We start from the raw sequence: 15,961 nt of genomic DNA, 5'->3' as shown, positions 1-15,961 counted from the left end.
TTTTCAAAGGAAGACCTGGATAAAGCTGCTTACAAATTGGGCATCAAGATCTATAGAGATAGATCAAGACGCCTGATGATACTTTCAAAGAACACACACCTTGACATTTTTTGAAGGAGTTCAAAATAGATCAGTCAAAGAAGGGGTTCTTACCTGAGTTGTAAGGTGTGAAGTTGAGTAAGACTCAAAGCTTGACCACGGCAGAAGAAAGAGGAAGGACGAAGGTCGTCCCCTATGCTCTTGTCATAGGCTCTATACGGTATGCCATGCTGAGTACCGCACCTGATGTGTGCCTTGCCACATGTCTGGCAAGAGGGTACAAAGGTGATCTAGGACTGGATCACCAGATAGCGGTCAAAATTATCCTTAGAAGAATAAGGAAATGTTTCTCGGTTATGTAGGTGATAAAGAGTTCGACGTAAAGAGTTACGTCAATGCAAGCTTAACACCTATCCGGATAGCTCTGAGTAGAGATACCGGATACGTATAATGGAGCAACAATTTGGAATAGCTCTAAGTGGAACGTGGTACCAGCATCTACGATATGACATAAAGTTTTGCGAAATACATAGGGATCTAAATATGGCAAGACCCGTTGACTACAACCTCTCTCACAAGCATAACATGATCAAACCCAGAACTCTTTGAGTGTTTATCACATAGTGATGTGAACTAGATCATTGAGTCTAGTAGACTCTTGGATGTTGGTCACATGGCGATGTGACCTGTGAGTGTTAATCACATGGTGATGTGAACTAGATTATTGACTCTAGTGCAAGTGGGAGACTGTTGGAAATATGCCCTAGAGGCAATAATAAATTGGTTATTATTATATTTCCTTGTTCATGATAATCTTTTATTATCCATGCTAGAATTGTATTGATATGAAACTCAGATACATGTGTGGATACATAGACAACACCATGTCCCTAGTAAGCCTCTAGTTGACTAGCTCGTTGATCAATAAGATGGTTATGGTTTCCTGACCATGGACATTGGATGTCGTTGATAACGGGATCACATCATTAGGAGAATGATGTGATGGACAAGACCCAATCCTAAGCCTAGCACAAGATCGTGTAGTTCGTTTGCTAAAGCTTTTCTAATGTCAAGTATCATTTCCTTAGACCATGAGATTGTGCAACTCCCGGATACTGTAGGAGTGCTTTGGGTGTGCCAAACGTCACAACGTAACTGGGTGGCTATAAAGGTACACTACAGGTATCTCTGAAAGTGTCTGTTGGGTTGGCACGAATCGAGACTGGGATTTGTCACTCCGTGTAAACAGAGAGGTATCTCTGGGCCCACTCGGTAGGACATCATCATAATGTGCACAATGTGACCAAGGAGTTGATCACGTGATGATGTGTTACGGAACGAGTAAAGAGACTTGCCGGTAACGAGATTGAACAAGGTATCGGATACCGATGATCGAATCTCGGGCAAGTACAATACCGCTGGACAAAGGAATTGTATACGGGATTGATTGAATCCTCGACATCGTGGTTCATCCGATGAGATCATCGTGGAACATGTGAGAGCCAACATGGGTATCCAGATCCCGCTGTTGGTTATTGGACGGAGAGTTGTCTCGGTCATGTCTGCATGGTTCCCGAACCCGTAGGGTCTACACACTTAAGGTTCGGTGACGCTAGAGTTGTTATGGGAAATAGTATGTGGTTACCGAAGGTTGTTCGGAGTCCCGGATGAGATCCCGGACATGACGAGGAGCTCCGGAATGGTCCGGAGGTGAAGATCAGTATATTGGACGAAGGGTATTGGAGTCCGAAATTGTTCCGGGGGTACCAGGTGATGACTAGTGTGTCCGAAATGGGTTTCGGAGGCCCCGGCAAGCGTTGGGGGGCCTTATGGGCCTAGGGGAGAGGGCACATCAGCCCACTAAGAGGCTGAGCGCCCCTTCCACCCCATCTCACATAACCAGAAGAGGTGGGGGCGCCACCCCTAGGGCAGCCGCCCCTCCCGGCTTGGGGGGCAAGTTTCCTAGGGGGTGGGGGCGCCCAAACCCATCTAGGGTTTCCCCTGTGGCCGCCGCCCCTCCCCTAAGGAACCCTAGGGCGCCTCCCCCTCCTCCCTTCCCCCTATATATAGTGAGGGAGAGAGATGGCAGACGCACCCTTCCCCTGGTGCAGCCCTCTTCCTCCTCCAACATCTCATCCTCCTCCGTAGTGCTTGGCGAAGCCCTGCCGGAGAACCACGAGCTCCATCACCACCACGCCGTCGTGCTGTCGGAGTTTTCCCTCAACTTCTCCTCTCACCTTGCTGGATCAAGAAGAAGGAGACGCCTCCCAACCGTATGTGTGTTGAACACGGAGGTGCCGTCCGTTCGGCGCTAGGATTATCGGTGATTTGGATCACGACGAGTACGACTCCATCAACCCCGTTCACTTGAACGCTTCCGCTTAGCGATCTACAAGGGTATGTAGATGCACTCTCCTTCCCCTTGTTGCTAGATTACTCCATAGATTGATCTTGGTGATGCGTAGAAAATTTTAAATTTCTGCTACGATCCCCAACATTCCGTTGGCTTGAGATCTTTGTAATTGGGCATCATTTGGATCAATGTGCATACGGTATCATATTTTCCATCCAAAGCTCTTAGGATCTTCTTGATGATGAATTTGTTGGTCATCTCTTCACTTCCTAAGCCGGCGATCTCATTTGTGATAAGAGCAAGCCTAGAGTACATTTCAGCGACACCTTCACCATCCTTCATTTTGAACTTGTCAAGCTGGCTTTGAAGCACATCCAACTTGGATTCCTTGATGGAGTCGGTACCTTCATGCATATCAATCAAAGTATCCCAAATTTACTTTGCATTCTCAAGACGGCTGATTTTGTTGAATTCTTCGGGGCACAATCCGTTAAAGAGGATATCACAAGCTTGAGCATTGTATTGCAGCATCTACAACTCTTTCGCGGTAGCTTCACGGTTCGGTTCTCTCCCATCAAAGAATTCACTTTGCAAGCCAATACACACGATAGCCCATACGGCGGGGTTATGTCCAAGAATATGCATTTTCATCTTATGCTTCCAACTATCAAAATTAGTACCATCAAAGTAAGGACCTCTACGGTGGTAATTTCCCTCGCTAGACGCCATACTCTCCTAGGTTGTGAAACCAAGGCTATGACTACCAAAAGCTATGGAAATCAAAGCAAATGGAGACCAAAGCTCTGATACCACTTGTAAAATCGAAAGTATGTCTAGAGGGGGATGATTAGACTACTTGACCAAATAAAACTTATCCTTTTCCCAATTTTAGTTCTTGGCAGATTTTAGCAACTTTGGACAAGTCAAGCAATCTTAACACAATTCAAGCAAGCATGCAAAGAGTATATGAGCGGCGGAAAGTAAAGCATGCAACTTGTAAGAATGTAAAGGGAAGGGTTTGGAGGATTCAAACGCAATAGGAGACACGGATGTTTTTGTCATGGTTCTGATAGGTGGTGCTATCATACATCCACGTTGATGGAAACTTCAACCCACGAAGGGTAACGGCTGCGCGAGTCCACGGAGGGCTCCACCCACGAAGGGTCCACGAAGAAGCAACCTTGTTTATCCCACCATGGCTGTCGCCCACGAAGGACTTGCCTCACTAGCGGTAGATCTTCACGAAGTAGGCGGTCTCCTTGCCCTTACAAACTCCTTGGTTCAACTCCACAATCTTGTTGGAGGCTCCCAAGTGACACCTAGCCAATCTAGGAGACACCACTCTCCAAGAAGTAACAAATGGTGTGTTGATGATGAACTCCTTGCTCTTGTGCTTCAAATGATAGTCTCCCCAACACTCAACTCTCTCTCTCACAGGATATGGATTTGGTGGAAAGAAGATTTGAGTGGAAAGCAACTTGGGAAGGCTAGAGATCAAGATTCATATGGTAAGAATGGAATATCTTGGCCTCAACACAAGTGTAGGTGATTCTCTCTCAGAAAAGGTAAGTTGGAAGTATAGGTTCGTTCTGATGGCTCTCTTCACGAATGAAGAGGAGGTGGAGGGGTATATATAGCATCCACACAAAATCTAACCATTACATACAACTTGCCAATCTCGGTGGGACCGAATTGATAAACTCAGTTGGACCGAATCAGCAAATCTAGTGACCGTTAGGATTTTCGGTGGGACCGACATGCAACTCGGTAGGACCGATATGGTTAGGGTTAGGGCATAACGTAATCTCGGTGAGACCGATTACACAAACTCGGTGAGACCGATTTTGGTAATAAGCTAACCAAAGAGTTGGTTAGGTAAACTCGATGGGACCGATTCGCTCATTTCGGTGAGACCGAAATGTTACGAAAGGGAAACAGAGAGTTTACATTGCAATCTCGGTGGGACCGATCGCTCATCTCGGTGGGACCGAAACGTTACGAAGGGAAACAGAGAGATTACAATCCCATCTCGGTGAGACCGGGATCTCTATCGGTGAGACCGATTTTCCTAGGGTTTGTGGCAGTGGCTATGACATCTGAACTCGGTGGTGCCGGATAGAAAGAATCGGCGGGGCCGAGTTTGACTTTTGGTTTAGGTCATACATGAATGTGAGAAAGTAGTTGAGGGCTTTGGAGCATATCACTAAGCATTTTGAGGAAGAGCCTCATTAAGCAACACCTCATACCTCCTTGATAGTATTGACTTTTTCTATAGACTCAATATGATCTTAGATCACTAAAATAGAAAATGTAGAGTTTTGAGCTTTGAGCTTGAGCCAATCCTTTTGTCCTTAGCATTTTTAGGGGTCCACTTTTCTCATCCAAGCCATGCCAATCATTGAACTTTCCTGAAATATTAATCATGAAATAGCATTAGCTCAATAAGCTATATGTTGTTAGAAATTACCAAAATCACCTAGGGGTACTTGCACTTTCAGGCGGCGGCGACGGAGTCTGCGAGATAGGGTTGGGAGCGGCAGCGGTTGGGCTCAGTCCGAGCGGGTGTGGCTCGGTCCAGCCAGGTGTGCGAACAAGTGGGGGGTAGATCTTTAATAATTGTCAATTTTGCAAAAAAGAAAAAAGAAAACCTGCGTGCATGCGTATTCCAGCGAGCTGGGCACATGTGGTAGTCAATGCACACTTGGCATCGGTTGACTCGAGCCAACTCATCGTATACGTACATAAAACTGTATAATGGACCGTAGACGATCTCCTAAAGCAAGTTTGGTGATTATATTTCGGGTATTTGTAATCACAGGGACTAAAGTTAACGCCAGCCCAAGTAAATGCACGTGTAGTGAATTTTTCTCCTGCTTACTTGACTGAAGGCATGCGATTCTTCCTCACACGACCCACCACGAGACTCCTGCAGAGGCGCGCCAGCCACCGCAATAGCGCACCCACCGCCGCTTCTCTCTTCTCCACCGACCTCCGTCGCTTTGATCCAGGCCGAGCATCCGCAACGCCGCTTCTTTGTCCTCAACCCAGCTCAGTCGCTCCGCTCGACACCGGGCATCTCCGCAGCGACGCTCCACGGCGAGATTGGTCGCCGCCCCCTCCGTGAAATTGAAGGTCGGCGGCGTCGGTGCCGACCACCACGACAAGGAATGCGGAACTGCGGCGGCTGGGCCGACGCCTCCCCTCGCCCCTCTCTCCGGCGGCTCCCACCGCACCGGAGGCGGCGGCGCGCCAGGACTTAGTGAGCCAAGCGGAGGCCTTTCCAGCACCAGGCCCAATGCTGCTCGGGGCTTCTTAAGTCATGCCTTGGGCGTACCGGACAGGCCCAGGCCCAGGCCCAATGCTGCGAATTCGAGGTTGCCTACCGTCTCCTTTCAAAGGCGAAAGCTTGCGCGGGCGTCATATATACAGCCTCCGCCTCACCGTCTTCTTCCTCGCCCTCTTCTTCACCCTTCCCGGAGCGGAGAAGCTTGCGCAGGCATCATATACAGCCCCCGCCTCGTCCCCTTCCTCGGTCTGCTGAACCCTTCCTCGGTGTGCTGAACCCTTCCTGGAGCGGAGAAAGACCAGGTTTGTACATTACGATCTTGACGCATGATTTCTTGCGGGGTTTATCTGCGGAGCGCGTATCTTGTACAACATTACCGAATTTGGTTGGGTTCTGGGCATGGTGTTTCGTTCTTGATCATCCCCTCCCCTCCTGCGCTGCTCTTCTTCCCGGAGTAGAAGACCTTTGGACGTTAAAATTCAGGAGTGCAGATGAATCTTTCCAACTTTCTTGGATTCACGAGTTCTTGCAGAGTTAATTTGTGTTGCATTTCGTACGACAGTACCGATTTTCGTGGGAATATGGTACGGTTTCTTGGTTAGAACGGTTCTTGGTCCTCCCGCTTGTGCTGCTCTGCTTCCCGGCCGGAGTTACAAGAGTTTCGGACATACAGTAGGATTTAGGGGGACAAATGCACGATCCCAAGTTCTCTTGGCTTGATGATTTGCTGCGGGGATAATTTGTGGAGTATATTGTACAGCAGTACCAAGTTTAGTGGAATTTTGCATAAGGTTGCTTGGTTAGAATGGTTCTTGGTCCTCCCGCCCGTGCTGCTCTGCTTCCCGGCCAGAGTTACAAGAGTTTTGGACATTAGGATTAGGGGCACAAAAAGCACGATCCCAAGTTTTTTTGGCTTGATGATTTGTTGCGGGGTTAATTTGTGGAGTATATCAAATACAACGTACCAATTTTGGTTGACTTCTGGAGGCGATTTGGGGACTAGAATAGTTCGTGGTCACGAATATGTTACCTTCCTTCTTTCTGCTCCCGCCTGTGTGTACATTAACGCTTTAGGGGCACAGAAGCATGATTCCAGGTTTTCTTAGCTTGATGAGTTCTTGCGGGGTCAAATGTGGATTAGCTGGTGCATCAATATTGATTTTGATGGAATTCTGGAGGTTCTTGGCTGGTTCTTGGTCGTGGATATGCTACTTTACCCTATATTTTCTGTTGATTGCCAGTTTATATGGTATAATATATGGAGTACGTTCTAGTGGTCTCTGGTTGGATTTTTGTTCTTCAGTTTTTTGAAGTGCAAAATGGGCAACGTGAAATTCTGGTGAATACATGCCATTGTTTCTTACTGTGGCACAGGAAACAGAGAATGGTTTCCGTGATATTAATTATTTATGACACCAATTTATTATTTTTTAATTTTCCTTGATGTTCTCTGTGGCACAGGAAACAGAAAATGGTTTGGAGGTCTGACCAGCCTTGCCGCTTCTACATGATTGATGGATCTTGCAAGTATGGTTCAGACTGTTGGTTCTCTCATGGACTTGACTCATTTGGGAGGATAGAGATCCAAATCAGGGTATTTCTGCATATGATGCATGGTTTTCCTGTCCCAGTAGTGGATTTGCCACGGAATTGCTCTGAGTTGCACATAAAGCTTCTGCAAGACGGACAGGATGGGAATCCTGATCACCTGCTGAGTTTGCTCTGGCGTCTTCATACGATTTATTTGTTTCATGACAGGTTTTCTGTGGTCTCATTTCTAATATCTCTCTTTTAGTTGTCTGTTTTGTTCACTTTAAATTAGCAATGAGACACATCTCTTTACCTTTCTGAAAAAAATTGAGACACATCTCTTTTCTTTTTCTAGACGTTCTGATTTATAACCATTGATGTTTCAAAACAGCTTTCAATGGTATGTAATCCTGTTGGAGGTTGCTCCACCAGCCTACAATCCAAATGTGATGGATTTCAATAGTGAAACTCGGATTTATATCACCTTCTCTGCTCAAAGTAGAGAAATATGCACTGAATCAAAGGTTCATTCGTATTTCAGGTATCGTCTTGTAACTTAAGCGTTCAGGCCCTTTAAATAAAGATCCCAAGTGCTATGTCATTATGTTAATATTATTTATGATGTTTGTTCCAGCAATTTCGGGTCTGTCGTGTCTGTGACTATTCCGCATGGAAGGTCATATGGTTTTGTGAGATTCATGCTCCCTGGGACAGTGAGGCTGCTTTTATCAAACTGGAATCCTGAGGTCCCTCACTTCATCTCCGGAGCAAGACTTCACGTGGACCGCTATATCCCCTATTATCTGTGGTAACGATTTAGTACATGGTTGCTTTATTTTGCTTCCTTTTACGTTATCCTATCATATAGTGTAAACGTAGATCTATAATTTCTGTTAAAACAGTATCTCATGTGTGCTATTCACACATACAGAATCTTTACTGTTAGCTATGGTGGAAATGTCGCATGACATTTTTCTAAGCTCTTATGACTTACTTTATTTTTGGCATTTCTCAGACTAGTCAGTTGCTGATTGTTATCGACTTCTCTTTTGTTTGACTTTGTGGACTAGTCTCCTTTTCCAGCATCATTATCCATTTAGGATGTCAGTCCCGGAATTTGATTTCCAAGCTTTGTTGTTGTCATTTGCTTCCTAGTGACATGGCTACACATTAGGCTACTGATTTGAATTTTTTTGTGTGTATCTAGGTGGCCTATACCATATTCTGTAAACATCACTAGCCTTTATTCTCTCTGTAAGCTGCTGGTTTGATTTTATGCTTCATTTAGGTTATGTTGGTTTCGTTTATTTTGTATTTTGGGGTACTTATAAAGTGTCCCTGTCGTTCATTAATTCAATTCATGGAATTAGTTTATTTTTGGAGCACTGATTTAGTTAGGCCGTACCTTACTCAATATATTTTTAAATGTTACAAGTTCAGAAATAAGGGACCTTGTTTTTTTGCATTTGTGAACTCTGAATGCTCAAGTCTGGAAATGTTGCAAATACAGGAACCCTGCTGAGAATCATGGGCCGAATGGCCTGGATGGAGGGTCAGGACATGTACCAAATGCCCTGGGTGGAGTGCCAGGACAAGAACCAGGTGCGCCAGATGGAAACGCAGCACAACAAGATATCTGAGTTTTCCTTCTTTTTTACCTTCATCAATGTATTTTAAACATTACAAGTTCAGGAATAAGGGACTTTTTTTGGCATTTGTGAACTCTGCTCAAGTCTGGAAGTGTTGCAAATACAGGAACCCTGCTGGGAATCATGGGCTGAATGGCCCGGGTGGAGGGCTAGGACATGTGCCAAATGCCCCGGTTGCAGTGCCAGATGACGTGCTAGGTGTGCTGGATGGAGACGCAGCAGAACAAGATATGTGAGTTTTCCTTCTTTTTTTTACCTTACCCAATATATTTTAAATATTACAAGTTCAGGAACAAGAGACTTTTTTTGCAATTGCAAACTCTGAATGCTCAAGTCTGGAAGTGTTGCAAATACAGGAACCCTGCTGGGAATGGAGCGGCAGGACAAGTGCCAGGTGTTCCGGATGACGTGCCAGGTGTGCCGGATGGAGGCGCAGCACAACAAGATATGTGAGTTTTCCTATTTATGTCGGCATTTTCAGCTACCATCTATCGACTTTTAGGATGCTTAATCGAGCTGTTATGCTACCTAGAATGGCTGACCTTATCATGGTTGCGACAAACCAAATTATGCTGGAATCGGAGCACTTCAGATGTTGCGCGTTATTTGATATTCTGTATTATTTTGAGTAGCAACGGCCATTGTTATTTCCCATTCCGATATCATTTTTGTTGCCTTTCCCCTGTTGGTTAGTCTAGTAGTAGCAGATCTGAACCATGTGAGCTCTTTTGCAGGGACGAGATCGCTGCCGCTCTTCCAGATGTCGACTGTTTCTACAAGGAGGCCTGACCTGACCAGCCAGTGGCGCAAGTATAAGTGGATTGGAACGGAGTTCCCCATTCAGATGTTGTCGACTCCCATTCGATACATATACACTCCAGACATAGATTGTAGATTAGATGAGTATACTAAAGACGCAGCAAACTTGAGTACACTATACTGATTACTGAAACGCTTCTATGGTTTCCTCTTAGATAGATCATATAAACAAAGGGAAGTTTTTGTACATTGAAGCGCTTTCCTTGGTTGATTAGGTTTGGGGTCAACCCCCCTGCTGTTATGACCTGCTGATGCATGATCTAAGAATCCTTGTAATTCTACTCTACACACTGAGTTTTTTTGGTACTTAATAGCAAAACAGAAACAGTTTGTGTTTGCATATGACACTGAGACCTGTGCGTCTCTTTCGGAGAGAGTGATGGAAGATATCTTCAGTTTCAGTTGGTTCATTGGGTTTTGCTTACCTGTTTAGTTGTACGTCATTGTTGTTTATCTTCGAGAGAGAGTTGCATTACTCTGGTGATAGGAACAAGTGGTGATTATTTTGTACCAACCTGAGATTAGTACATGCCAGATTTTCTTTGAATTGTTGCACATCATTTTTGAATTGCCTTGAGATTAGTACTCCTACATGCCAGTTTTTTGTTTTTTTTTAAGTGGGACAATGCTAGTGCTAGAGCTAAAGCTTCCTTTAGTTGGCACCACCGGAAACAAAAGGCTGCCTTTTTTAGCTCCCAAGCCCCAAACCAAACAGTGCGTGCGAACTGATGCGGCTGAAGCCGGCTAATTTCAGATGATCAAAACACACATGTGTATGTTGTAAACATTTCGAATAAGGATGGCGGGGTACATATTGTTGTATGTAGTATGAACATACAAAATTTGAGCCAATATACAGTGGCGGAGGCAGGGATGCGTATAATCTGATGTTGGGGAGGGCCGGCTGCAGGCAATAGTAAAAAAAATTCACTGTTCATATGCATAATACAAAGGAAATTAGAATGTTGGGGAGGGCCCGGGCCCTGGCTGGCCACCCCCCTGCGTCCGCCACTGCCAATATATGTTAGGTGCTGCTACCCGGCCGGCGGATATTTTTATAAGATACACCGCCTCGCAAGTCATCGGCTTTAATGGATTGAGCGATTGAGCGTCACTTTTTATCATTGCAACACAGGGTGTGTTGCGGGAAATTTCTGCAACACGGATAATGTTGCAATATTTTTTTTGCAACGGAGGCCTTATTTCAGTTTTATTTTATTTTTTTGCAACAGATGTGTTGTTGCAATTTAGTTTATTTTGCAACAGAGGTCTCATTACAAATTTATTTTTTCTGCAACATAGGTCTTGTTGCAGTTTTTGCAACAAAGACCATGCTGTGAAAACTCGTCATAGTGGACAGTCAGCAGCGATAACGTTGACCGAAAGAAAGAAAGAAAAAGGACCGCTCGGTTAAGACACGCGCCGTAAGGATGAGCTTGCGGATGCTCACGTAGCCGGTAGAAGCCAAGCGTTTTCCATATATATTTGCGTTATATAAAGAAAAGAAAAGGAAAGGTGTGAAATACACATATCTTGTCTTTTACATTACTGCAAATACACACGTGCTGTTGCGTGAAATTTTTCAGATTCATACATCCTAAACTTAGTAACGAAATATTGAAACTTGACGGAAAAATTCGCTCAGAAGCACATGACCCCAGCATTTTCTGGTACATGTGGCCCCTCGTCGAATGCTGCACTCGTTTTCTTCTTCCGCTACTGCACCTGCTGAGATCCCTCGACGGTATAGTTTTTAAAAGTGTGATTCCCATCATAACCCTGTGAGAGACAGGGAGGGCGTAGGCACAGTACTAGTACCATTACAGGCAAATCTCAACCGCATAATCTCTATCATTACAACCCTGAAGAAAATTTACTATAGCCTACTACTCCCTCCGTTCCCAAATATTTGTTTTTCTAGAGATTTCAACAAGTGACTACATACGGAACAAAATGAGTGAATCTACACTCTAAAATATGTCTACATGTTGTGTCCATTTGAAATGCCTAGAAAGACAAATATTTGGGAACGGAGGACGTATATGTCTGACACAGAAGTTGCACGCTATATGGTCAAGCTGCAGTTTTGCTAGACTTAATATGTTGCTCGAAAGTTGCGGTTAACCGTAAGTAGAAGTCAAGGCAGCTACTCTTTAAGCAGTTAGCAGAATGTTCGATCAGCTATTCCGGTGGATGCTGTTCTGTCAGATGAACCATCCATTTGTAGTTGATCCGGAGCTATCAGAAAGACTCTACAAGATGTTTCACAAGGCAACAGCTGAACAGAGGGGTAACCAGGCCAGCAACCTAGGCCATTTCCTGGAAAATAGTAGATCAATCATTAGAACTACGCAAAATAACAACCGGAAGACACAGAAAGAAAAGGAAAGTGCTGTGTAAGATGGTCATCTTACAGTGAGGAAGGACAGGCTCATAGTCTAAAACGCAACCTATCAGCTGAATATTAATCATCTACTGCCTTGGTGCTAACAATTTCCTTCAGACTTCTCGGCAAAACCTGCCAACAGACGCTCTGTCTCGATGTATGTTACTTCTCTCTCTAAGTTAGTCAAAGGCTCATTGATGGCAAAAATGCTCGTCCACAGGCGCGAGGGAGGTTAATATGAAATAGACCCTCTGGAGCTTTCTTACAGTGAGGACAGGCACGGAAGTCAGAAGCAACCCTCTTGCCTATGGTCAAGTTCCTCAAACTATCTACCGTCGTGATGCCAATGGTTTCCTTCCAGTCTTATCTTCGAAACCTGTCAGCAGCAAGCTCTGTCTAAATGTATGGTACTTCTCTAAGCTCGTCCCAGCCAACCGCTGGCAAAAACGCTCATCTGTAAGCACAAAGGAGCTAAGAGGAAATGGGCCTTTTGGAGCTTTCTTCAATGAAACAAGAAAACGGGGACGGGGACGAATTCTCTGCTCAAGAGACAAGCTCAAGTACATGGGGTACTTCGTCAGGGATTGAGCCTCATTCTTAAGGTCATTGACCAAATAAAGATACTTTGGTTTGAGATTTTTCTCCACCGACAAAGATAGCACCTGAAAAACATGGCAGGATACATTTACCACGAGAGACACTTAATAGCAACAGCAAAGATATAAGGATGAGGAATGATAACATGTATATGGACATATGGTAATACCTGAGTAAGACTTGTCAATATTTTGAGAATATCAGAGTTTCTCATGCCAATGCTTCTAAGGAAATTGATTCGAGGCAAGATGCCCTCCTCAATGCTGTAATGAAGCAGCTGTGGGTGCTTTGTGACCATTTTGACAATGCTATCTTTGGGAGCCCCTAGTTCTTTTGAGAGAAAAAGAAATCGAGATTTCCACGCATTATCAATTCGCTGCACCAGAATCTGAGGGCTTAGCTGCACCACTTTTCCCACATCCCTCTCCTCAATACCCACTTCCTCAATCAAATAGCTTATAGTTGGCTTCAGGGACTGCTCAATACTGTAAGATAAAAATGAAGGGGCAGAAGAAATAATTTGCCCCATACGTGCATCCGGAACACCAATGCCAGCCAGAAAAGCAACATGAGACTTCAGATTGCTGAGAGTGTATTCCAAGATTTGCGGCTGTCTGACCAGCATCCTCTTCAGATCCTTGCTTTTAACACCAACACTTAGAAGGAACTCCAACCTTTCTTCTGCAGAAGCCCGGTTGATTTGCAAGCAAGCCATGTGTCTTTCATAAATGTAAGTAAAATGGGATTCCCTCAGTCCAAATGAGCACAGGTAATCAATAAGCAGTAACCATTTATCATCAAAGTCATATTCTTCTTGCAATTTTTCAAACAGAATACGAGAGATGCTTTCATTTTTCAACTGCAACAACAAATCTTTGTTAGTCAACGTACCTTACATACTGAAATATGGACCAGAAACATGCACATACTGAATTGATCTTAGAAATCTACCTCTACTTCACTGTTCATGCTTGTAAGATTTAGTAATGTTCTGTTTATTTTGCTCCTGGGCTGGAGGGAATTAGACCTTCCTGGACTAGCATGTTTATCACGAGTTTTGGGCCGCCTTCCTTCCCAATTTTCTTTCACCAGTTGTGTTTTTCGTCCTGAAGCATAGAGCCAGGTTTCAATACAAGGTACCATTGTTTTTAAGAAATTTTACATAGCTTAAGTATACCTGCTCTCTTGTTCGGAGCACGCGGGTTGTTTGTATAAAGGACACCAGGATACTCCAAACCTGATAAATCGTCCTGAAAAGAGTAGTGCAATATAGAGTAAGATATACTGGAACAGTGAGTTTGTAATATTTGTTTTATGAGCAGATAAACATAAGTGATTTTTTTAGACAAAATTCTGCATAATAATTCAAACGCAGCATCTAATGATGTAGTATGAGCAGTGTGTCAACACAACATGTGACATACACCTTCCAAGGAAATTCTGTACACTGGGTTTAGATAGACCACTGTTCATTATGATAACACCCTTTTAAATAGCAAAACATGGGAGCATTCACTATGGCGTCATGTGTCACTAATATATGAAGGGGCAATTGAACACGTTGTATCGCAATATCCTTTTTAAGTATGTATTGTTTGCATGTGAGCACAGAAGCATCTGATGTTACCGAAACTAAAAGGAGCTAGAAGAGTTTGGTCAATATGTTCCAGCTCTCCTAGCAAATCTCAGACCATTTGTCAGGACTCGGGAGGGTACAATGGTAACAGCACTGACAATTCATCATTGTTCCAAATATCGGCCAGTTAATCTGCATCTCGGTCAGTTAATCGCTACTCGGTGGGTCACCGAATAGCCAATTAACTGATTTATTTATCAGGCGATTAACTGGAAAATTCGCCTATTTATCCCTACTCAGCACCCGACCGATATGGTACAAGTTACCGATATCCTGACCATTGCAATTCATATCCAAACACAGAACTACACAAGACCTGCCAAATGGCTGATTGCTCATGCTTTGTTGGCACTAGTCCTTACGAAGCCTCGACAAAGTTCTTACACTACAAAATATTAACTGTGCCACATTATGCGGTGCTTATAATCTGATAAAGTATCAACTGTGCTACATTATGTGGTTATAATGATCTGATGTAATGTGAGATACAGAGCCAAAACTGAACGCACGGGAAGACAAGCATTCATATCAAACATGCAAATTGTACTCCCTCCGAACTGCATACCGGAAGTATAAATTCTAGAATAGGCACAAACGGTAATAGGTATTTCCTTGATGACTAGGGTATGCCAAATCTTCACGAGACACTGAGCTAGAGATTACATCACGCTCTATACCAATACGATTGTCCAATTAAATTCTCCTGCGACGAGCACATTTTAAAACCAAGTGAGAGCCCAGTTCGCATTTCTCTCACATGACTAGAGCCAGGCACTGGCAGTGAAGCAAAGGCCTACTCAACTTGGCAATGATTACTGGTATTGGGGAAGCTCACCTCGCTCTCGTCGTCCTCGTCGTACTCCTCATCTTCTTCCTCTTCATCGTCGTCGAGGTCGTAGTAGGGGTAGCGGGAGCGCCGGGAGCGGCGGTTGGGCTTGAGGAGGCGCACGTTGGTCTGGAGCGAGAAGGCGACCGAGGCGAGGGAGCGGCGGGCGGTCGCGGTCGCCGAGGGGAACGGGCGGCAGGGGAGAACGGAGCGACCGAGCGCCGCCAGCGGCGGCGGATGCAGCTGCAGCAGCGCCATGGGCGAGAGTACGGCGGGGCTTCGATTATTTGGATTTTTATCTGCGGCGGTGGGGGATGTTGGGGATTCGGTCGGGGTTTGGATGAGGACGAGGAGAGAATCTTTCGGGGGCGTAGTAAAGGGGTTTAAGGCCCCGCTGGGCCGGGCCGCTGAGTCGGCCAGTCGGCGCAGGAGCATTTTTCTTCTCTTTGATGGTTGGACGTTGCAAAGAGAGTGTAACTTCCATAATCCGTCAATTCTGGTAGGGAAGTAAACAATGTAAAAGGAAACTGCGTTGGGTGTCGTGGAACATCATGACTAGACCCAAGAACCTGGGAGGTTTAGCCTTTCGTGATCTCGAAATTTTTAACATTGCCTTACTCTCAAGACAGGCATGGAGGCTGCTACAAGAGTCTGATTCTCTTTATGCACGCATACTGAAAGTTGTTTATGTCCCAACATTATCTTTCATGAAAGCATATCTTGGGTCACACCCATCTCAGGTTTGACGTGCCATTATAGATGGGAGGAATGTTCTTCACCATGGAGTTATTAGGCTCATTAGGGATGGTTTAACTACCAATATCTAGCGCCATAATTGGA

General features: G+C 44.7%; 2 protein-coding genes across 2 annotated transcripts; one reads left to right on the top strand and one right to left on the bottom strand.

The window, feature by feature from the left end:
- Positions 1-5,237: 5,237 nt before the first annotated feature.
- Positions 5,238-10,206, top strand: LOC123185055 (putative zinc finger CCCH domain-containing protein 51). The gene is made up of 8 exons (XM_044597068.1): positions 5,238-5,980; positions 7,140-7,436; positions 7,600-7,749; positions 7,843-8,016; positions 8,719-8,810; positions 8,964-9,089; positions 9,214-9,306; positions 9,592-10,206. Exons 2-6 carry the CDS (start codon positions 7,150-7,152, stop codon positions 8,987-8,989), a joined length of 729 nt encoding a protein of 242 aa, XP_044453003.1. The 5' UTR covers positions 5,238-5,980; positions 7,140-7,149; the 3' UTR covers positions 8,990-9,089; positions 9,214-9,306; positions 9,592-10,206.
- Positions 10,207-11,423: 1,217 nt separating this feature from the next.
- On the bottom strand, positions 11,424-15,469 carry LOC123188126 (transcription termination factor MTERF9, chloroplastic). Its single transcript, XM_044600166.1, has 6 exons — positions 15,131-15,469; positions 13,837-13,909; positions 13,611-13,765; positions 12,829-13,518; positions 12,091-12,724; positions 11,424-11,995 (listed from the first exon to the last, which is right to left on the bottom strand). The coding sequence occupies exons 1-5, from the start codon at positions 15,377-15,379 to the stop codon at positions 12,392-12,394; spliced, it is 1,500 nt and encodes a 499-aa protein (XP_044456101.1). The 5' UTR covers positions 15,380-15,469; the 3' UTR covers positions 11,424-11,995; positions 12,091-12,391.
- Between the last annotated feature and the right edge of the window lie 492 nt (positions 15,470-15,961).

The sequence above is a fragment of the Triticum aestivum genome, chromosome 2A (genome assembly GCF_018294505.1).
Source record: "Triticum aestivum cultivar Chinese Spring chromosome 2A, IWGSC CS RefSeq v2.1, whole genome shotgun sequence".
NCBI classification, from domain to species: Eukaryota; Viridiplantae; Streptophyta; class Magnoliopsida; order Poales; family Poaceae; genus Triticum; species Triticum aestivum.
This window is presented reverse-complemented; position numbering and strand designations above follow the sequence as displayed.

Excerpts from the sequence above, each read along its gene's own strand:
- LOC123185055 (XM_044597068.1), top strand. The coding sequence starts at position 7,150 with ATGGTTTGGAGGTCTGACCAGCCTTGCCGCTTCTACATGATTGATGGA. Across the intron at positions 8,017-8,718 it reads TATATCCCCTATTATCTGTG|GAACCCTGCTGAGAATCATG; the intron begins GTAACGATTTAG and ends TTGCAAATACAG. Across the intron at positions 8,811-8,963 it reads AGTGCCAGGACAAGAACCAG|GAACCCTGCTGGGAATCATG; the intron begins GTGCGCCAGATG and ends TTGCAAATACAG.
- LOC123188126 (XM_044600166.1), bottom strand. The coding sequence starts at position 15,379 with ATGGCGCTGCTGCAGCTGCATCCGCCGCCGCTGGCGGCGCTCGGTCGC. Across the intron at positions 13,766-13,836 it reads TGCTCCGAACAAGAGAGCAG|GACGAAAAACACAACTGGTG; the intron begins GTATACTTAAGC and ends TCTATGCTTCAG. Across the intron at positions 13,519-13,610 it reads GCATGAACAGTGAAGTAGAG|TTGAAAAATGAAAGCATCTC; the intron begins GTAGATTTCTAA and ends TTGTTGTTGCAG.